Raw genomic sequence first — 24,708 nt, 5'->3', positions numbered from 1 at the left:
AGGAAGTTACAGAATGGCCGCTCCAGCGCACTCCCGAGCAGTGACAGCTCGTCTGCGCATGCGCAGAAGAGCTGTAGCGGGGAGCACACTGAAGCGGCTCGTGCTGAATGGAGAAGACCGGACTGCGCAAGCGCGTCTAAAAAAGCAAGCTGCCGGCGAATTTAGACGGAACCATGGAGACGAGGACGCTAGCAACGGAGCAGGTAAGTGGAATAACTTCTGTATGGCTCATATTTAATGCACGATGTATATTACAAAGTGCATTAATATGGCCATACGGAAGTGTATAACCCCACTTTGTTTCGCGAGACCACCCCTTTAAAGACCTGCAGTACTGTAAAAATGCTGTTGATCACTAACACATCTGTGATTGGCTGTAGTGGGGGTGATTTATCAACTCTGTCATTAGATACAACAATTTATGAAATGTTCAAATGCCATAAATTATGCCACCCATGTCTAAATGGCACATAAGGAATTAGAAATTTGGTGGAACCCGTTATACAACTTTCTCTTCTTAAGGCCAGTTTTGCATGAGCGTATTACAGAAGTAAAATGTGCTTTTTCTCAGAAAACAAGTAATCTTGTAGCTATGATAGCTTTTAATGGCTAACAAAAAGACATCAAATGACATCACCAGGCTTAATGGAAAAGATACGGAGAGGTATATACATTTCTACATCTGTGTATATCTGTCTATCGATCTATAGATAGAAATACACACACACATATATATATATATAGATTAGAGATGAGCGAGCGTACTCGTCCGAGCTTGATACTCGTTCGAGTATTAGGGTGTTCGAGATGCTCGTTACTCGAGACGAGTACCACGCGATGTTCGAGTTACTTTCATTTTCTTCCCTGAGAAATTTGCGCGCTTTTCTGGCCAATAGAAAGACAGGGAAGGCATTACAACTTCCCCCTGCGACGTTCAAGCCCTATAACACCCCCCTGCAGTGAGTGGCTGGCGAGATTAGGTGTCACCCGAGTATTAAAATCTGCCCGCCCGCGGCTCGCCACAGATGCATTCTGACATAGTTCAGGGAAAGTGCTGTTGGTGCCGGAGCTGCTATAGGGAGAGCGTTAGGAGTGATTTTAGGCTTCAAGAACCCCAACGGTCCTTCTTAGGCCATAGAAATCGCAATGATGTCATTGAATGGCTGTGATTGGCTGAAGGCACGTGTGTTTTCTGGAGGCGGGGATTTAAAGCCCTGCGTCCAGAAAGCAATGCTCTGCCGGGGACCAGGAGGGAGCGACAGCCTGCAGCAGCACCGCAGACCGCCGGGGGAAGTGAGTAATGATTTTTATTCTTTGCTCCGCTGTATTCCCGGCGTATAAGGTGACAGTTGGGGGGTCGTCTTATACGCCGGTATATACGGTATATATTTTTATTTTTACACATTTCTGGATGAATTGCAGGGAAGGGCTTATATATTTAAGCCCTTCCCGACAATTCATCCCGCGCACGCCGGCAGCCCATTGCTTTCAGTGGAACCTGCTGTATTGCTGGCTCCATTGAATTCAATGGGCTAACATCGTTCTTCTCTGCCACAGCTGTGACAGAGGAGAATGATCTTTATGCTGACAGTGGGGGGGGGGGCACTCTTGCCGCTATTGTGGCTTAATAGTGGGACCTGTGAACTTGAGATGCAGTCCAACATGTAGCCCCTCGCCTGCCCTATCCGTTGCTGTGTCGTTCCCATCACTTTCTTGAATTGCCCCGATTTTCACAAATGAAAACCTTAGCGAGCATCGGCGAAATACAAAAATGCTCGGGTCGCCCATTGACTTCAATGGGGTTCGTTACTCGAAACGAACCCTCGAGCATCGCGAAAATTTCGTCCCGAGTAACGAGCACCCGAGCATTTTGGTGCTCGCTCATCTCTAATATAGATGTAGATATGCTGCTGTAATATGGTCATGTATTCTGGCCCAACCGTGAGATTTACTGACCTGGACTGTTGTTATGGATTTATATGGTGGTTAAAATTTGGATATGCAAACGTGGTGGTTTGGCCAGGAAACATCTCTGTATTAAGAACGCAGAAATGTGGCCATAATATGCTTGTATGAAACTAGCCTTATGTGTCCTCATGGCTGTCAAATGTGTCCAACTCTCTTCATGTTCACATCTACATTATGCGGTTTCCAAGAAGGGCACAGTCTGCAGCACTATTGGAATCCGTCACACATGGGTCCATCATAGAGGTCATGTTTCTGTTATGAAGAGAAACAGAAGCCAGACACCAGTTCGAACAGCGTCTAAACCAGGATTTTGCAGAAAAAAATTCTTGCACATCTTTAATAAATTAGGCCGCTGTTACAAATCTCCTCAGCCTGCTCCCTTTTCCAAAACTGTTTTCAAAACTATTGAAGTAGGCAGGTAAAGGGTTGAAAACACAAAATAACCTTGGGACTTGCCAAGCACTTTATCTTGTGGTACTTTTTTTTAGTTTTTAATGGAACTCTGACACATCCCAGCTGCTGAACCCCAACTAATCCCACTTTTTTGAAATGTACCCGATTAAGGAATCCTAAATGTATTTATTGCGACACCTTTAACTGAAACCATTGATGTAATCAGATTTGTGATATATGGTTTTCAGACAAAAGCAGCTATTTTGGCATCATGATGACTGGTTAGAGTTGGCACTGCAAACACAGCATTGAATTTCCAGAAAAGGAAGGAAATGCTGCAAAGTGTTAGAGCAATCTAAAAGCCAAAAAGGGATAACTATGTTTTACAGCAACTTACATATCTGTATGCTGGAGTGCACATTCAAAATGGATTGCTGCTTCAATGGGTTCTCTAGGACTAGAAAACCATGAACACTTTCTTCCAAAAACAATGCCACCCATCTCCCCAGAGGTTGTGTATAGGGTGCTACTCAGCCACATTCATTTCAAAGCATATACATATGCAGTACCAAAGATGGCCATTAGTGAGCTTATTGGCAGGTTGCAGTGGGGGATTCTTTGGCATGGAAAGGGTTTGTTCTGCCAATTAATCAGCAGACACCTGTGTGGGTGTGTCTACGGGACAGAAACATGCCAGACTTCCTGCCCGTTGCTGCCATTACAGCCTCTAGACTGACACCCTGGAGGGTATGATATATAGACATTGATAATGTTATATTAACGCACTTGGCCTCATTAGTTAGGATATGAAGATCCTACATAGTTAGTAGCCAGACGTCAAGGGTTTTTTGATGGCATGTACAATGTGATGCCGAAACAAAAGTGTGAAGATTCCTGTGCGCTGATGCAAATAAACACCAGAAAAGCAAGTTTTTACTAAAATTCAGGTCTGGATGGGATTTCCTGGAGTGCTCCAACAACACATAAGTGCTTGCAACACTACAGCAAACCCTTATCCAAGGGGAGGCTCTCCCTGCACGTTATTTTTGGATAAAATTTCCTGGAGTGCTGCCAATCATCTGGTGGGGGAAAGATGGCGGTCCTGTGAGCTAATTGCCCCCAAGTTATCACAATATACATATGCATACTGAATGATAACTGCATTTGGAACATCTATTCAACAGGCTGGTCTAACTTTTGGGGTGATCATGGCCTTCGGACATTGGGGAACAGATTCCACAAAGTGTCAAATATCCTCTATACTCAACTTGACCCATGCCAGCTGCAGCAGCTTCATCAGTTGGTCACATATTACTGATAATTGAGAACAGATGTCAAAGCCCTTTCCAACATGTCCCAAGCATGTTCAATTGGGTTACAGTCTGGGGGTTTGGGGGCCAAGACAATGTGGGGAATTCATTGTCATGATCCTCCAACCACTTCCGAGTGATACGAACTTGATGACACAGAGTAATGTCCTGTTGAAAGATGGCATTGTGGTCGGGGAAGACTTCCTGAAGATTTTGGTGAAGATGGTCAGATAACACGTCCCAATAGTGTTCATCATTCAAGGTTTGTGAGAGGATGACCAACAATCCTAGGTCATGCCAAGAAAATACTCTCCAGACTATGACATGGCCACCACCAGCCTGTTGAACCCCAAATGGTGCACCCATGGCATAAGGCTTAATGCTATTTAGGCCAAATGCAGACTCCACCATTTATATGGTTCAGCAGAAGGCAGGACTTGAAACTCAGATGACTCTCTGCCAAGTGTTCAAGGTCTATTGATGTCTTTCTTAGGCCCATGAAAGGCATTGTTGTTGATGGCACGAGTCAGTTGGTCTACTGTGGCACAACATTACTAAGATATCAGATGTGCTAGCCTCTAGGATCAAACCCACATGGCCTGCAGCTGTATGACCTTTTCTTAGATGTCAGTCCATGGTTGAACCAGTCTTGGTATATTCTTGATACTGCAGTTCGGGAATAGCTAACAAGTGTGACTGTTTCAGAAATACTGGAGCTACACCTCCAGACCCCAATAATCCACCCGCGATCAAAGTCACTCAAGTCACCACCATTACCCATGACTGCCAATTGTTGCCTTTTGCTGCACAGAGAAGTCAGCACATTATCTGAGAGCAGATCATGATGCGGCCATCGCATGTTACCGTGTTACTGATCATAAGATATCATGTGCCAGCTGCCCTAATGCAGGGATCGATCAGTGTACATATTAATACATTCTTACAATGTATCAATCATTGCCATGATTAGAAAGCTCAAGATTTTACATTTAGCTCCTGGCCCCCCAAAACACAAACTTAAAATACAGATTTTAAATAACACATACTTACATTTTTCATTTAAAAGTATACATATCATATGAAACACTTTGTATATGTTAGGGACCAAATAAGCAATGTGTTTCCTGAAGCGTTATAGGGATTATTCCTTTAAGGTTTTCTCTGAATTTCCATGGAGAGCAATAATATTTCATGTAGTAAATGCTGCCATCTAGTGGCAAGTTGGTAAATGTCAAGTCACTGTCGTCAATGAAAACCACAATATACAGTAGTGAGTTACAATAAAAACTAATATACTGCCAACATAAAAGTTATATCCATGTAGTAGTCTGATTAATATTGCTAAGTGATAACAGATTTAATACAAATATGTATTACCAATAATGAAATAAAATTCGCAACTCAGATTGACACAGTATACAAAAAACTAGTCAAGGAAGTCAAAGGGTAGCTAAAATTTCATAAAACTCCTGAGAAGTCATAGTGGCACATCAAAAGTTTTCATAGCTGAGACAAAGACAAAGTAACACCCAGACACCGTGCCCCTATGGCTGGGGGGCACCACCAAGTCCCTTTGCCTTGGACTAGGAAGGTAAGCTGTATGTGTGTCCCAGGTGAAGGAATGCCTAGCTATGACTTAGGAATTTGAGTCTGTCTGTGCACAACAAGAACACCTTGTGCATATAATAAACCTCATGGAACAATATTAATCATATAATGGTGGTAATGTTACCCAGAAGCTTTGTGTGTGTGGGAGAATATATACATAATATGCTATGTATAAAATTGCACTATACAGCTTCATAGTATGGATCTTCGCTGTGTCTATGGGACATGAGAAGCATGGCTAGGAGAGCAGCTTACTGGATGAACCAGCTAGATACAGATATAGTAGGGCAGAATTTATCAGCCACTGTAAGGCCGGGCTCACCTGAACGGGGCGGCTTCCACATGCGGATTTTCACAGTGGAAGACCTACAGTACATTGCAGAAAGTAATTGGGAATGGTCATAAATGGGCAGCATATCGTCCGCACAGAAAAAGCATGGCAGAAATGGAAACACCTGAAAGTAGTATAATCAATCAATCTCTCTCCTCTGCAAGAAGTAATTCTGGCTTTTCTTTCTCCACTTGTAGACAGTTTAGACCGATCCGCCCCGTACACAATATTCATTGCGTATGGACGGCGATCACATAAAGCAGGCAATATGATTTGCTGAAATATAAACCCTGACATGCCAGTCATATATACAGGCACTCTTAGTTGCACTTGGTAACATGAAGGTCATCAATGGTGGAGCTTCTGTCATGACTGCTGGCTACAACTAGCAGCACCCCCTTTCCCTCTTCTCTGCCATGGTTGCTGTCACCGGAGTCCCTTCCAGTTGTGTGGTTGGCGCTGCTATCCCTCCTATTAATGCTCGCACCCATAGAGTATGTGCACTCAAATCACTTTTTAATAGGCTAGCACATGTTCCCAGCTTTCCTGTTTCCAGCCCTTCCCAGGTTATTAAGCCCCTCCCCTCTCCCCCCCCCCCCCCACACACCTCCACTAAGGTGCCTGAACCAATGATTTGCAGTGTTCCAAGTGAAGGTATTCCAGTGCTGTGCCTACTACCTGGTTTGATCCTTATCAATATATTCAGCTTTCAGCGAACTCCACCTGTCCCAATCTTGGTCTGTTTTTTGACTTGCCCGATTACCACCTGCCCTGACCACCACCCTGATTTGCCATATTGCATGAACTCCGCCTGTCCAGGACTATTATTCTGATTACATCCTTATCTTTTCTTTTGATAACACGTTCCAATGCCTTTTGGCTTGCTAGGCTCAGCTGTCAATGCAGAGAGACTACTCCTGGTGAAATGACCTAGGAGTTCCCAGCAGCAAAGACCAGAACCCTCAAAAAGGGGTTAAATCAAAGAAACCTTTAGAGCAGTCATCAGAAATAGCCCAAAGTCCAATTAGTGACACTCTTTTTTCACGCTGGCTGTGTTACAATTTCACTTTCAAACAATAGAAACATGTTTAGCTTTAGGCAGAGATGGGGTAAACATTATCCTCCCACATATTTAAAAGACTTGGATACATTGACTACACATTGATATAATCTGTATAAGGAGAAGGAGGTACCAGCATTTACACAGACCCAGGAGGTGACCAGTGTTGATGTGCTAATGCATGGCTTTGCAATGTTGGTAGTAGGGGGCAAAGCAGAGAGTATATACCGTAGGACAGACTTTTGGTATCAGACACTTAATCCAGGGAGACCATGTGCCTGGAGAACCTGCCATTAGTCTATAAGACCTGTACACCCGTGCTTGTCCAGCATAAGCAAATCTGTAAGCTGGAGGTCATAACAACTCATGGTCTGCTTGGGGTGAGGTTTCCCACTGGGTCCCCTGAAACTGAGACAGAGAACTGCAGGCACAAAACACAGGAGAAAGCCAGCAGTAATTTTGTGCAGAACCTAGTTGTGGTGGGCCTGTCAAGTATCCCACAGTCCCTGGCCATAGTAAAGGACCACTTACAAATTGTCTTTATTAGAAGTGTTCAAGAACGTTTAAAGTGTTATATACAACTATAGAGCGTAGTGTGCCTTTTTAAAGTGTTCATCAACCATTAAGGATATTATGCCACCAAATGTGTTTTGTAACCATCAAGCGTTTGGATTATTCTTGTGAAAAAGAAGAAATATCACCCTCCTTACATAAAAAAGGTCATTCTAACATGGATTTAAAGGGAACCTGTCACACCCCACAACACCATAAACTAAGTTATAGTGACAGGGGGTATTTTTTATACTAAGCCACTTCCATGATCTAGCAGTGTTCCCCTCTGAAGTCAGCGCAGAGCACAACAATCTGACTCTTTGCAGAGTCCCATACATGCGCTCTCTATGGGAGAGTGCAGGCATAACTGTGGGGACGTGACAGGCTCCCTTTAACATGAAGCTATATCCTTGAATAACTGGCTAGCTGGCCAACAGGGGTAAGGTTTTAATGTTTTATCATCTTTATTCCCTTTTTCTATTTTCACTTATGGTCATATCAATGTAGGAGAAAATCGGAAAAACAAAATAAAGCCTTGAAAAAAAGGAATGAGGATGTTGGATTTTATATTTCATGGCTCTACAGTCAATGTTAGTCAATGGCAGAGTTCGCCTTTTAGAGAATGCTCAAATGTTCAGCTGCTGCTTTTGTTCCTGTTTTTGTTGTTTTCCTGATTTAGAAATCCACTTTTCATTTTTACAGGCAAAGTGATTTATCAGATATAATAAATGCCAAGAATAAGTAAACACGCTGTATTATAGCGCTAGGTAAATTGATTGCAACTGTATTACGGAATATGGCCATTACTTGTGCTGGACAGCAAGATTTAGAGGATGACGCATGTCAGATGATGTAATACCAAAGGAAAAAGAAATAATGGCTAAATATTAGCGGATTATTTCTGCAGACATACATACCATGCATACATATATCAGGCAGTTAAACCTTCCTGGCTGTGCATGTAACTCAGGCAGATACATTAACGCTATCTGGAAGCTGAATTACCACTGCCATTTTTTTACATCAAATATTTATGTGACCCACTAATGCCTTAGTAATTGGCTGTTGCTTTGCCTCTCAAGATATATTAAGATTTTAATGCAATTTTCCGTGTTTATCATAACTTCTGGCATAGTCATACCATTTAGAAAATGTAGAAATTATAGATAGAACTTAATTTGCCATTTTTAGAAATTATATTTAGACTTCCATTTCCCATTTACATTTGTCCTGAAAGAAAGTGATTAAAAGATGTCAATGTTCATCTGCTAGTCAATGGTTTACATTATATGCACCTGCTAAATGGAACCGCTCTTTATATTCAACATAGCAAAACTCCATGTAAAGAGTAAACCACACTTGCAATCATATAAAACATAGTAAAATGTGAACAATTAAGTGATATTCAGGGCAAAAGCTGAAAATACGGCCCTCCTCTCCTTGTACATTCAGGTGTGGGCAGTGATGTGAAGTAGGAGTGGGTGTCAAGTGTTTGTTACGCCCCGATAACCATAATAAACAATTGCTTTACATTTGTTTTCAACATCAGTAAAACATCGGTAACTTATTTGGTCCTTTGTGAACCTCTGCCCGTTACCTATGCCACTTCGGGTATGCCGACCTCTTCCGCCCGCAAGGACAACGACCTTACACCATGACAACGACCTTACACCACGACAACGACCTTACACCACGACAACGACCTTACACCACGGCAACGACCTTACACCACGGCAACGACCTTACACCACGGCAACGACCTTACACCAGGACAACGACCTTACACCAGGACAACGACCTTACACCAGGACAACGACCTTACACCAGGACATCGACCTTACACCAGGACCACAACCGTACACAAGGACACACGAAGTTGTGGAGATCACCATTTCTTTCTTCATGTCATACTCCTCTTTCACTCTAGTTCTGGTGTCTTGCTGCAACGTAACACTGATCATGCATCACTATCAATATCAAGTTATCGCCTATCCACAAGGCATGAATTAATGATCAGTGGGGATTCGATTGCTGGACCTCCACCCACCATCAGAACAGAAGTCCCATGTCTCCTTTATGACTGGTAATGAATGGAGTGGCCATGCACATGCTTGGCCACCACTCCACTCATTTCAGTAGGATCATCGGATACAACAGAATTTAATTGCTCTATCATCTCTAGCAGCCCATTTAAAAAGAGCACTAAGGCCTCCCTCACAGAGAGGTTTTTTTTTTAACCGCATTTAGCACTGCCTTTTCAGCGCATCACTAAACGCTGTACAATGCTTCCATTCATTTCAATGAGGCTGCTCACACAAGCATCAAAATGCAGCGTTTCCAACGTTGTGCTTTGACAGCAGTGCATGTTCTATCTTTGGCCGTTTTCGGACCTGCATCGCCCATTGAAATTAATAGGCAATGGTTACAGCGATGCCAAAAACATGGCACAGCTTGGTGTCACGTCTTGGGCAGTGCTAAATGCCCAAGCTACACTACCTGAGGAAAAAAAATAAAAATCCATACTCACCTAGCAGGTGCTGTCGGGGAGTCTCCGGACCTCTATAGAGGCTGCAGGGCACTTGCAAAGCCAGCAGAGTATCTTTTGCTAACTATGGAGATTAGAAATTCCCGCCTCCAGCCAGAGATTGCTCTGATTGGCTGAGTGCCGCTGAGTGACAGCCCGCTAAGCCAATCACAGCCAGTGCTGGATGCTCCAATCACAGTCATTCATTGGAGCATCCAGCGATCATGTAGCTATCTCCCATCCTATGGATAGGGAAAAGTTTGATATTACCAAAATACCCTTTTTAAAGAACTCAATTTGTAGAACCTGAAGGTATGAAGAAAAAAAGGGACATAATAGAAACCTTTAAATCTGTCAGAATTAATTGGGATTCATCATACCGCTGTATATCAATGAGGTAGATCGAACAGAGACTTACTCCAGTCTGCAACTATAGTCTCCAAGATATAAGCTTAATTTTAGAATTCTAATAAGTTTAAGGCCTCATGTCCACGGGGAAAATCAGGCCGCCATGGATTCTCCATGGAGAATCCGTAGCGGGTCCCTCCTGCCCCGCGGACATGAGCGCTGAAAAGAAGAATAAACTTACCGGCAGCGGACCGGGCAGGTCTTCTCGTCTTCACGGACGGATCTTCTTTCTTTGGCTGGCGGATGTACTCGGCACACCGGCAGCGTGCCGCGCGCACGCGCCGGGCACATCCGCGGGCCAAAGAATGAAGATCCGGCGTGAAGAAGAGAAGACCTGCCTGGTTCGCTGCAGGTAAGTTATTCTTATTTTAGGTCTCCCACGGATCCGGACGGCTTCCATAGGCTTCAATAGAAGCCTGCGGGAGCCGTCCGCGTGGGAGACCCGCACCTAAATGAAGCATGTCTCGTTTTTTTTCATGCTTCATTTTTCTTTTATTCACTTTTATTGACCATCCACGGGTATTTATCTACCCGCGGGTGGTCAATGCATCCCTATGGGGTGCGGATCTGCATGCGGGTGATCCGCTGCGGATCAAAATCTTCTTTTGCCCGTGGACATGAGACCTAATACTGCAATAGGGGATGATGAACATTATGTTCTGAAACTGTAAAACTCCTTCAATAAGAAGAACGTATAGTCACTGCCACAGCCAATCTTTCATTAGCAAAGGTACATCTGTGACACATTCTGTAAATAACATGTCAGAAAATATGATCAATAGGAATTGAGGGCATAAGAAACTTGTTCAGTAAGGGAGTACAGCTACAAACAGCATCACGTAACAACATAGTAATCCCCACTTTTTCATATATTTCCACTGTCTGCACAGGTAATCCAGATACCATATCAGATGGGTAATTCCAACAATTCCTCACTCAGCTGCAATCATAGGTCCTCAAATAATAGCTGTGATGATGGACAGCTCCTATCATTACAAAGTCATTACAGCAGAGTGTGGAGAGCACAAAGAACATGTAATCTACTGTACAAATACGGAAATTGAAGCATGTGTCAGTGATATTGCTAGTATTCCCCACTGATATATTTACAGAAAATACAATATCCTTTTAGGAAACAAACCAGGCCGATTCAGATCATTGGTACGACAGGCAAAAGTTCAAAGAGGAAAGAGCAGGAACCTAAGATCATATCAAGAACTTAAAGGGGTTTTCCAGGAAGATACTATTGATGACCTATCATCAGGATAGGCCATCAATAGTTGATCGGCTGGGGTCCGTCGCTCAGGACCCCGACCGAACAGCTGAGCGGGCACATGTTCTCAGCGCCGCAATAGCAATGGGAGCCGTGCCTGCAATTACAAGCGGGCCACTACACGGAGGTTGTCGTGGAGGCTTCCACTCCGGCCTCTGTTAATGCGGCACTAACAGCAAGCGCCCACTCAGCTGATCAGTAGGAATCCTGAGCGACGGACCGCAGCCGATCAATTATTGATGACCTATCCTGATTATAGGTCATCAATAGTATTTCCCTGAAAAACCGCTTTAAACATATAATACTGCTACAATGGACATTTATAATGTGTTCATAGAACTGTATGTCGAGAACATGCATTTAACCAATTGTATGCTAACCCTTTAATTTCATTATTTTGGAATATACAACATAATCAATGTTCTAATAAGTGTGCCCCTGTAAATTAGCAAGCCAAATACTTTTCTCTCTATTTTTCTAGTTCTAATATAGCAGAATTGTCTTTATTGTTAAACACTGATCAGTGATAATACTAACACCACTGACAGGTGAAGTGAAGAACTGTGATTATCTAATTTCAATGGCACTTGGCAATGGGCTGGGATATATCAGGCAGCAAGTGAACAGTTAGATCTTGAAGTTGATATGTTGGTAGCAGGAAAAAAGGGGAAACATTAGACAAAATTATTAAAACTAAATGTCTGGTACAGAACATCTCCAAAATGGTAGGTCTTGTGGGGCGTTCCCAGTATGCCGCGGTTAGCATCAAAAGTGGTGTCAAGATAGCCAGTGAACATGGGCACCCCAAACTCATTGATGCGCAAGGAAATGAAGGCTAGCCAATCTGGTTCAGTTCTGCAAAACAGCTATAGTAGCACAAATTGATGAAAAAGATAATCTTGACTTTGATAGAAAGGTGTCAAAATACAGAGTGCATTACAATTTGTCGGTCAGAGTGCCAATGCCTACTCATGTGCACTAACAAAAGTGCCTACAGTTGGCAGATTAGCATCAGAAATGGACCATGGAACAGTGGAAGAAGATGGTCGGGTTTTAGGAATCACATTTTCTTTTACATCATGTGGATGGATGGTTGTGTCTGCGCAAGAGATAGCACCAGAATGCACTATGGGAAAATGTAATGCTTTGGGTAAGTTGTGCTAGGCATACCTTTGTTCTTGCATTCATGTGATGTGCACTACACTTCTAAACATTGCACCGACCATTGTACAGAGGCAGTGGCCTCCTTCAACACAATAATGGGTCATGCAACACTGCAAATATTGATAATAAATGGTTTTAAAAACATGACAAAGCATTCAGAGGGTTGACTTGGCCTCCAAATTCCACGGATCTCACTGTTATTGAGCATCAGAGAGATGTACTAGAAAAACAAGCCTGATCGATGGAAGCGGCACCTCACAACTTACAGGACATATATAGGATCTGCTGATAACGTCCTGGAATTGTATACCACTGGACACCTTCAGAGGTCTTGTGGAGCCCATATCTCAATGGATCACAGTTATCTTAGTGGTAAGAGGGCAATGGAAACAATATTAGACAGATGCTTTTAATGTTATGGCTGACCAGTATATACTTTGGTAGACACTTATAAAAGGTATTTATTGAAGAATAAAGAATTTTCTAGAAAAACTGTTAATAATGTTTGCAAAACCATGAACTTTTCCAATGTATCCTTTTCTGAATACATCTATTTAAAACACTGTATTATGAATCTATTGAAGATTAGGGGAAACCTGAGGAAAGCTCAATTTATAACCTTGTAACACAGTCTCCTAACTATGTTACAAGATTATAATCAGCTGTTTACATACGGCTTATGAGAAACAAAATATTTTTTTTGTTATGATACAGGTTAATGGCGAACAAAAAGAAATGATGTCACAGCAAGCTTTTGAGGCTACTTAGACCTTTTAATCAGGCATGGCATAAGAAGCCTGTAAAGCTCGCTGTAACATCATGTATTTTTGTTAGCCAATAAAAGGTATCATATCTACAAGATTAGTGCTATTGCTTCTTTTACAGAGAGCAATCACATTTTGTTGTACTGGCTAGCTAGCATGGTACCAAACATTTTTTCTTGTTACTGAACTAATCTTGTAGCTATATTTTGCTACAATGTCTATGAAATTCTAAGGGCGCTAAATACATCGGCAAAGCATTTTTTCCCCTGTCCTAAAAGCCAAATAGATATTACCTACAGTGATACACTGGAAAACCGAGTCTTCACAATTTGAATGTGCAGTCTAGAATGCTTTCATTAACTGATGGCATTCATAAATCTTAACAAAAATACTATTCTATTCAATGATTTAAATACCTTAGAGAGTTAAGGTGCCCATACGACTGTTGGCCAAACGTTGGGAGGCATCCATACACACAAGACAGTCATCCACTCCCAACATAATCAGCAGGTTCATACAACTTTTTGCTAATGTGCATGGGGGCTTTTACTATGAAAAATGCACTAGCATAAAATATATTGGTCATCATTGGAAGGTTTCCCAAGTGTAATAGCCAGTCAAACCCCATTTTGGAAATCTTTCAGACTACTGGTCCTCACAGAGGCGTAACTTGAAGGTCCCGGCCCCCAACTATAATGCTTTACTCATAGTACTGGGTTCCCTATATGGAGAAGAGAGGCCTTATGAGCCCCTTAAGGCTCCTGAGCCCAGGTGCAACCGCATCCCCTGCATCCCCTATAGTTACGTCCCTGGGTCCCCAAGAGAGCATCTTGGTGTTATCCAGTTAGATATGTATAATGTTCATAGGAGATTTACGAATTCCTTGTTATTGTTGCTATATTAGTAGTAGTAGAGAAATACTGTTTTAACCACTCGTAAATGAATGTATAGTACACAAAAAGATGTTTTTTTCCAGGATGTAGACAAGTGAGTTTTTAGCAGCAATATTGGCATATAGTTTTTTCCCTCCTTTCTTATTTTCAAAAGAAAATTTGTAATTCTTGTTAGTGTATCTATGTACTGTCTGACGTCTAAAGACATTCTGATTGAAGGCTGTACAGCTTCTGATGTCGGAAGACGTCCGTCAGGGTATTCTTACTGTATATTACTGGCCGCTCTGTTGTCAGGGGCCTCTCCAGCATGTCCCATACCGCAGTACTGACTCTAGCCAGCAGATGGTGCCATTGTATAATGGCAGAAAGAAAAAGCCCCCTAGGAAATCCTGAATCCAAAATTGGATTGCAAAGGGTTCATATTAAAATATAATACTGTAAAAATAAAATACTGTATACTGACATATGCAGATGCATACACACACCAGTTAAGTACTGTAGATCCAAATTGAAAGCATTGGGAAATGAATCCATATTGATGCATGTTTGGATAAGCAACTACAATCTCCAATTAAAACCACCCTTGTACAGTCTGTAGGAGATCAGTCATGTGAGTGGCCACTAGCGGGCTTGAGGGCAGATTCCTTAAAGGGGTTAGTCATGGTTACAAAAACATGGCTGTTTTCATCTAAACACAGTGCCACCAATGTCTGTGGGCTGTGTCTGGTATTGCAGCTCAGCTTCCATTCACTTCAACAGAGTCAAGCTGAAATACCACACACAACCCTATGAACAAGAGTGACACAGTATTTGGCCAAAAGCAGCCATGTTTTTGTAACCCTAGACAACTACTCTAAAAATGTCCAGCAAGAAAAGGGTTCTTTCTGTTCCTTAATCAAGACACACCTGTCTGAGTATGTCTACAGCAGAGAAAACCTCCAGAGCTTCTGTGCCCCGAGTCCATTATGCTCTAGTTGCTAGTCTACAGCTGTGCACCCACCACCCGTTTAAAAAACCATGGATCTGGCAGGGAAAGCTGCCCCCTAGACTGACACTCTTGAGTATATGATTAATGAATACTTGTTAATGTTATGTTAAGGTATTAGGCCGATTGCCTGTCAGTCAGATGGCCAGATATTGGTTTTTTGGCATGTGCACTGTGATGCCTGTAACAACAGTGTGAATGTTTCTTAGGAACTACTGCAATAAAAAGTTGGTACATCCAGTTTTTACTAGATGTGACTTTCTGATGCACTGCCACCCATGTGATGGAGAAAGATGGTGGTCTCATGGGCTATTGCCACCAAGTTATCACAAGTCCTAGACCACAAATTGTACATGAAAAAAAAATCAGATGCAAAGCAAAACATGAAAACATCAGCCTCTTGGCAAACCGAAGGATCTTTGATAGTTCACAATGACCATCTACATTGTAACAATGTCATCCAGAAACATACATACATCATAAGAATAGATAACAATTCAAAGTTATTTCCACTTACCTTGCACTGGCCAGACACACAAACTGCCGTTCCATTGTGGTCACATGGTGTTCCATCTATTACCTTTTCGGCTTGCCTTACATAGAACCTGTAGCCCATAGCCCGACATGTCAGTTCACACTTCAAGGTGTTTCCTAGGAATTTAAATCAGATCCTTTAGCTGCAAAGTGCAAACATTACATGTGAATAACGATACAAGTGAAATAATAACGCAACAGTTGTGTCAAAAGAGACATTGTTGATGTATTATTAGGATATGCCATCAATGTCCGATCAGCAAAGGCTGATGACCCTACTAATCTCCAAAACAAGTGGCAGATGTACAAGGAAAGCACTGTACTACAGTACCTGGTCTCCGGTTGGCTAAGCTTGGTACTCTCTAGAGGCTGGACAAATAATGGGGCCATCTTAGACACCCAAATAAAGTCAAAAAGAGACAAAGTAGCCTAAGTTTTTCCAAGTTTCCCAACCACTTTGCTTTAGCTGTGTTTGTGACTCAATCTGACATTTATGTCATAGCCATGCTACAGCATATGCCACCAATGTCTCTCCAGAGACAGCCTCTTTAAGCCATTACATGTTCCATTATAGGAATTAATTAAACGGTAATGTGCATTACAAATCCAGTACATTTAATGAAATAATAGAGACACTGGAAGAGAATTTTCAAATCTACTGCAAAGTAAGGTAGATCAGCTGCCTGTAGCAATCAGTTAGCTTATCTGATTTTCAAGATTTCTGTTTGCTTCCAGTGAATGACACAGTCCTAGCAAACTACAGGATTGTCTTCAATGGGTACAATTGTGTTCACTTCTCAGCTGTGATCAGGACTAGGTCTGTTTGTAAATAGGAATACAGATGCATCACTTCTCGTCATGATTGGGGCAGTGCGCTGTGTCAATAGACTGCAATGGACTACACAACTAATATAAGGCACTGAATGAACATTTGTCATGTTAAATAGAGCATCGAGCGTTTCTTTGGCGCCTGCCGCCTATGTATTTTTATCTAATGACAAGTAGAGATTTTGAAACTGGTGATGCAGAGCATATAAGAAAGTTTTAAAACTTTTAATTATACCATCATTAAAAAGAATCACCACTTTTATGATGACCTTGCTGAGCGTAGGACAAGGTAATACCAGCAAACAAGGCGATTTCAGCTTTTTGCCTGTTATGTGCGTCTATCCTGTAATTTGGAGAAATTTACACTTCATTACTTACAGCACTCATGAGGAAGGAGTCCTCTGTATTCAAGATATTCAATCCCCCCCCCCCCTTTACTGCCGCTCTCCAGCTGATGATTGACAGTTTTTCTCTATGGACAATAATAGGAAGAAAACTGTCAATCAGCAGTGCTGCAACTTATAAAGTGTACATTTTCCAAAACTACAGAACATACAAACCTAACAATCAGAACACAGAAATCAGCTTGTTTGTCATTACCTTTTGCTACAGTTCTAATAGGTGACAGATTCCCTTTAAAGACGTTTTCGAATAAAGCTCTTTGTCTGCTACCCACAGGATAGGGAATAAATGTGTGATTGCTGGGGATCGGACTGTGGCGACCGCCAGTGATTTTGAAAGCTATGCACCCTGGATGCCCTATGTGAATAGAGCGATGGTACCCATGCATGACCTCCTCTCCATTCACTTCTTTGGGACAGATGGAGGTCAATGAGCTCAGCTATCTCTTTTCGTCCCATAGAAGAAAGCAGAGCTGTGGTCACCACTCCATTCATTTGGTGCATTTGGGGGTAAGGATATGCCATAAAACCCAGATAGGTGTGAGTCCAACTTCTATGACCGGTACCAATCTCTAGCTGTAACCCTGACCACCCACAGTTCAGTTCTACGAGGTAGCTGGTAATGGTTAGGATTACAAAAACAGCAGATTGGGCTTTGCTACACTGTTTCCTTAACTTCCATTGACATCCATGGGAGTAATGGAAACAGCATAGCAAAACTCATTCGGCTATTTCCGTCTTACTGACTACCTTATACAGAGCGGTATTTCCATAGCAGCCATACAACAGAAACATTGCAAGGGTCTGATAGTCTAATTAGAACCGAGCACTTAATAACTCCTCCTTACTAGGGGTCCTGTAGATGGTCTACAATGAAAGTCTGTGTGATGACCGATCTCTTTTAAAGCAATTTCACAAAAAAATATTATTAGCCAGTAAATAAAATGTTTTCTTGCCCAGTACCTGCACTAAATACATTGAATATCCATGAATGCACTCAATATCTGCACCCATGTGTGGAGCTTCCTCTTTAATAACTTCACTAAGGGTCACTTACTGAATGCACAAGCCATGAAGTTCAGATGAGCTAATTCATGTCTACACTGACATTATCATGTTGTCCTCCATCATCCTAAATGGGCTTGCTCAGTTATGAAAAGACTTGATGACTGATTTATTAGTATGTCAATCATTGCAAGTCCTGAAAAACATGAGGAACTAATTATGATTGCTTTACTTATTAAAGAAGTGCGGAAAGTATTCTGAGATGCATATGATTAAGGCGTTCTAAATTCTTCATATTGTAAATTGCATCATTGTCAAGGTATGTGAAATTAGGAACAATACACTTTATATAATGTATTTGCAGAGTTATATCTAGTCCTGGGCTGGAGGGATTTAAAGAAGACCCAATACAGAATTCGTATGTCATCCCCTCAGCCTCTGCACTAGGTATAGCATTACTCAATTTCTTTGCAGCTTAAGAATCTAAGCGTACAGAAGATGGAAAAAAATACAGCTTTATCGCATCACCAGAAATACAAAATATGTGGCATGATAATTTTTATTTTATTTAATTCCCCCCCCCCCCCCCCCGCCCCCTTAACAAACAGCCATAAGCCTTTTTACAGCAGCAGTTTAAGGACTTTATTCTGATGTATACAACTTTTTACGTGCCTAGGAAGACTGGGGGCCCAGCTATCTGATGACACCTGCTTTAATAGCAGGGAAAGGAGAAACCACAGATCCCTGCTGTTTAGCCCTTTAAAAAAAAGCTGTGGTCAATGTGACCATGGCATGTGAAGGGCTGACAGGGAGAGGGCCTCCATGTGTCACCCATTAGAACCCTACAATATGATCACGGGGTCCCAATGGGTTGCTATAGCACCTGGAAACTTGAAGATGGCCTCTGGGTCTGCCATCTATGGTAGCTTTTAAGGCCCGAATCCCCCTGTAGGAGAAAAGTAAAAAAAATATGAAAGTCAAAACCCCACCTGCCCCCTTAATGTAAAAAAAAAATGCAAAAAAAATCACCACAAATTTGGTATCATTGCATTCCTAATTAACCACATAAGAAGTTACTACATTATTTAACCCGTACAGTGCAAGCTGTGGAAAAAAACACAATGAACATAGCTAATTTGGCATATCTCTCCTCACAACAAAATGTAATACAAATCAAAAGTTGTATCATCAACTGGTACTATGAAAAAGTACAACTCGTCCTACAAACAGAAAACCCTCACACAGCACTGTTGACATAAAAAAGAGGGTTTTTGAATGTGGCAGTAGAAACAAATTTTTTTGAAAGTGTGAAAAAGTTCTAAAAAGCGCTAAATAAAATTGGTAATGACATAATCGTACTGAACAGCAGAACAAATGTGACATATTATTTCCACAGCATGCTGAAAATCGTTGAAAAGAATAAAAAACCAAGCCCTTATAGAGCTCCGTTGGGGGAAAAATAAAAATGTCATGGTTCTTGGAATATGCAGACACAAAAAAATATTTTTAGTGCACAAAATAACAAAGCAGAACTGTATAAACTTGGCTTTGCCAGAATCATGCTGACCCAGAAAATAACGTCAACACATTATTTTTATTCAGCGTGCTGAACTACGTAGGAATGAAATTTTAAAAAAAGGCAGAATTAATTTTTTTTACAATACCCTCCCTTCCAAAGACCCAACAAAAGTTACATCATACATTATATGTACCCAAAAATGATGTCATTTAAAATTTAACTGTTCTGCAAAAAACGTCATACGGGTAAGTTAATGGAAAAAAAAAAGTTATGTCTCAATACAGCAATGAAAAAAAGGAAGAACATAGCTTGGTGTAAAATAAACCAGTCACTCAAGGGTTAAGAAGCCAAAATTCAATTTTCATCTTAAGTACCAAGAGTTTTTTTTTTTCTTTGTATTCTGACAACCATAACCTTTCTTTTTATTTTCGAAGGCCATGTAACCATTTGCGGTCTTGGATTCTGATTGTGGCATGCGTCGTTTGTTTCATTGCCATCGAATCGGGTTCATATAAGGTTGTGTTTAATTCATATGCTTTCTATATAAATCGGGAACCGCATAAAAAGGAATTCCATTATCATATTTTAAACCCTTAGATCCTAAATGTACAGTTTAAAAAAAGTTAGGACATTTAGTAGCAATTAAGCAATTCCACCACTAGATGTCACTACTATACTAACAACAGCTGTGTGATAACATACAGGTCTTAGAAGAAGAACTGCTGGAGATTTCCAGTTAATTTGAGTAGTTTGAATTCTTGGGAATTAATGGAGTGGAAAAGAGAATTTTAACAATTTTGCACATCTTTAGAGATGGTAGAATTGATTTGTCTGGTCAAAGATTTGCAGCAAATCAGAGTGATTTCTATTTTGGAGAATATGATTTAGATTTTTTCATCACTATTAATACCAAGGTTGATATATATAGAATTGTTATGATCATTATTATTAAAGTTTTTTTCAGTAATGTTTTCTACATGTGTTTTTAATGGCGTCTTTCCATTTTTACTGATTCGATTTTGTATATGCATTTTACCTACCCATTTTCAAGTCTTATATATGAAAAAAAAACTGAAAAACAAAAAAAAATCCTACTGACTCAAAATGGCTGCAAATTTTTTTTAAAATAAACCAGTGGGTACGTGAATTGACAGTGTTTTATTGCAGAATTGAAAGCAACATCTCTAATTTGAAAAAAACTAATTCTGTGAAGCACTACACAAAATGTGCATCAAGTATGAATCCATCCTAATATTTTTATTGTCAACCCTTAAATGCATCACAATTTCTATTTGAAAAAAAAGAAAAAAATATTTTTTGCGGAAAATTTTTTTGGCAATAGGGCAAAAGTGTCTGACCAATGAAAATTATATTTGCTAATTTATGGTCAAAATGTTATTTTTTTTTCTTCTTTGTATCAGATGCGCAACAGCATGAAAGTGGGACATATCTGAGAATTATCCAATTCATTAATACAGAACATTACAAATCTAAAGAAATATAGTTAAACAAAACCACTGAGCATAGAAGACGAGCGGGTACAAAAATCATTTCAAAATCTGTTTGTTTGATCATTTTTTAACCTGAATATTTTTGTATCAGATCTGATACATTTCTCTACAAAGGTGATATCCAAAAGAAGATTTGCAGCATATGTGCTCCATACTTACTACTCATGTGGCAGCGTGAAAGGCTTTGAAATAGTTGTTATCTTTGTTGAAACAAGATACAACGGACCACTTCTCACATTGCACATATGAGAACCTGCGTTTACATCCAGGATTTTTGCACTTTTACCATTTAGCAGTCCAAATAAGCTAGTCTCGCGCTCGGTCTACAGGAACACAGTCATCATGGGATCCTGTGGCCTCTCAGAAGGTCCCCGGCTGCTATGACACCCACACGTCTCCCTGCGATTTCATCGCGCAGGGGCCGTACAGGAACATTGTGGGGGGTGATGTTGATTTCGATAGCATAGGGATAAGTTGACGCATGGCTAGGAGAAAGAATCTGAGTGGACTTGCTTTGGTCCTTGCCGGAGAGCCTGGAAGCAGTGTAAGGAGAGCCAATTCTGAGGAGAAGGTAAGGGGCGAGTTAAAATTTGCATTGTATAGGCTATTTATAGGCATTGTATAGGCTGATTTGTGAAAACTGACTTTGAAGTTGTTGCCTGTTTCGAATTTTTCAAATTCTTTTAGGATGGTTGGGATGGCAATTCTAGGGATTGTTACGTACCTTAGAAGATCATCGGTATTTGTTTGGTTTTTTAATACAGATTGTGACCAAAAGTTAAAAAGCAAAATGATCAAAAATTCTTTAAAAATGTTTAAATGTGGTTTATATAATAGATCATTTTTGATGTCACATTTCTTTTAAGACGTAACGTCAGTAAGGATGTAAGGGTAATGAAGGAGAAAAAGATCTAGAAAATTCTAAGTACGGTGATGAAATCCAACATACTATTGTACATACCGTTCCGTATAATCATAAATATATATGTTTCTTTACTTGAGCCATGTATGAGCTATCAGTCAATTATTCTCTACCAGCAACCAAATTAGGACTACAAACCTACAGTACATGGTCATATGATGGTCATATGATGGACACCCGGGGTATTATAAGTCATAGCTCTGATACACATACTAATACTATAATCATACCAGCAGAATACAGACAGCTTTTAATCAATAGAAGTAAACAATAAAGGTGTCTAGTGCATGACAGCAAGCGGAGATCTTGAAACTCAAAAATAATTTATTTTTAAAAAGGGGGTGGTGGGTGGGGGACTATAAAATGCCAGATTAAAAAAAAATTGTTGAAACTCAGAGACATCTTTAACCTGCAGAATGACATTGTAAAAAAGAAAAAAATAACTAAATAAAAGTTTTCCCTAATCCCCCAAACTGTCCCCTCTTTGCGCTTTCACCTTTCTCACTTTCTCTTGTTTTCTCACCCTAATTTTACAAGTATAAGGATATAAAGAGTCGGCGCTCTTAGTGGGCCTTCTATGGTGGGCTCCCACGGCCAGACGACTGGGGGGACCAACTAGGATTGAAATGTTTATTCAGTTATATACAAGCAAGTACAGAGATGGAAAAAGACACCAAATCTACAATGTCAATATGGAAGTGGAAAATGTCTCCGCATCTAGAAAACCTTTTTTTATATTAAAGGGGTTGTCCCGCGCCGAAACGGGTTTTTTTTTTTTTTCAATAGCCCCCCCGTTCGGCGCGAGACAAACCTGATGCATGTGTTGAAAAAAAAAAACGGATAGTACTTACCCGAATCCCCGCGCTCTGGTGACTTCTTACTTACCTTGCGAAGATGGCCGCCGGGATCTTCACCCTCGGTGGACCACAGGTCTTCTGTGCGGTCCATTGCCGATTCCAGCCTCCTGATTGGCTGGAATCGGCACACGTGACGGGGCAGAGCTACGAGGAGCAGCTCTCCAGCACGAGCGGCCCCATTCAACATGGAGAAGACCGGACTGCGCAAGCGCGTCTAATCGGGCGATTAGACGCTGAAAATTAGACGGCACCATGGAGACGAGGACGCTAGCAATGGAACAGGTAAGTGAATAACTTCTGTATGGCTCATATTTAATGCACGATGTACATTACAAAGTGCATTAATATGGCCATACAGAAGTGTATACCCCAACTTTGTTTCGCGGGACAACCCCTTTAATGTCCTATTTTCAAATGTAAAATTTATTTACTCACGAAAGTTCCATAAAATGTTTTTAAATAAAAGTTTTCCAAGGCTCCATGATAAGATGTGATTACACACAAGCTGAGGAAATAGCATGGGATTACTGCCAGGTCATTTTGAATATTTTCAACCAGGAGAAAAAGTAATAAGCAGCCTTGCAGCGACCATGGTTTATTCTCAATGATCAAAAGGTCACTTGCTGCCTTTCCTTTCAATGAAACAGTGCTGCGGTAATTCCATAACGTTAATGCAGCTCGTGTGTGAACAAATGTTGCTGTAGGACCTACTGTATGGTTTCTGACTAAATTCAGAGCTTTCCTAAAAGGTATATTATTAACAGTCTGACTTAGAAGGAACAATAACCAAGTGGCAGCAGTAACCACCTCCATTCTAAATGTACTGAAGTTCAGGTCTAACACCTTTTATTTTCCAATTAACTATGTATGCTTAAAAATCATTTTATCACTTTTCCACTTAAGTGATACAAACAATAAATAGAAATGACTTTTTAACTTGACTGTTTAATTCATAGCTAAACAAAAAAATCAGTCCAATATGTTTGACTGTATCAGGGTATACAGCGGGCTGATAGGCTCTGGTGCCTGAAGGGGCTAAAAGATCTCTCTGACACATAAATAACACATAGTAGGTGAGAGGTCTGGTTATGCTGTATTGAGGCGCAGTAGCTTCAAGTTACGTCTCTGCGCTATGTATAAGTCGAGAGTGCAGTACATTGATTAGCAAAAAAAAATGACTCCAGATAGAATGCAAAACTCAGTATGACCAATATCCAGGCTCTTTTGATCAAGCTGTTAGGTGGTATTGGGAGCAGTAGTTACATGAGGGAACACCACCAGCAAAAAAGGATTGTTTGATCGGCTGACAATCACAAGCAGATCCAACAGTTGTGTTGTCCCCCATCCAGACACATGGCACCTTCCATACAGACCCCTGTCTCTGTCCAGACCATTTCTAGACACTTGACAGAAGGACATTTGGTGTCATGCTGTGCATTATGTGCCCTGCCATTAACACCCCAACATCCCCACCCTCATTTGCAGTGGTGTCATGAATGAGAAAATTGGACTGCTACAGACTGGAACTGTACCATCTTTAGTGACGAATCTAGGTTCTGTTTGGAAGCAGACAACAGTCATGTTCAAGTATGGAGGCGTCATGGTAAGCGCTTCAACCCTCTCTTTGCTGTGGAGCAACACACTGCCCCCACTTCTGGTGAGATGGTCTTGGGGGCCATCGCATATGACAGTCGGTCACCCCTAGTAATGGTACGAGGGACAATGACAGCTCAGTGATATGTTCAGGACATCCTGCAGCCACATGTGTTCCTCTCATGGCGGCTTCCAAGAGGCATCTTCGAGCAGGGTAATGCTCGGCCACACACAGCAAGGGGGTCACAGGAATGTCTCCACAACATTGCCACACTTCCGTGACTTGTCCAGTTGGCAAATGTATC

General features: G+C 41.1%; 1 protein-coding gene across 2 annotated transcripts in view; it reads right to left on the bottom strand.

The window, feature by feature from the left end:
• The window catches only part of THSD4 (thrombospondin type 1 domain containing 4), a 696,080-nt gene that overhangs the window by 352,253 nt on the left and 319,119 nt on the right, over positions 1 to 24,708 (bottom strand). For both annotated transcript variants that reach the window (XM_066592520.1, XM_066592521.1), the window contains exon 7: positions 15,751 to 15,884. In XM_066592520.1, coding sequence (XP_066448617.1) covers positions 15,751 to 15,884 — 134 coding nt within the window. The remainder of the gene's footprint in view (positions 1 to 15,750; positions 15,885 to 24,708) is intronic.

The sequence above is a fragment of the Eleutherodactylus coqui genome, chromosome 2 (genome assembly GCF_035609145.1).
Source record: "Eleutherodactylus coqui strain aEleCoq1 chromosome 2, aEleCoq1.hap1, whole genome shotgun sequence".
Taxonomy (NCBI): Eukaryota; Metazoa; Chordata; class Amphibia; order Anura; family Eleutherodactylidae; genus Eleutherodactylus; species Eleutherodactylus coqui.
Note: the sequence above shows the minus strand (reverse complement) of the source record. Positions and strands in the feature narration are given on the sequence as shown.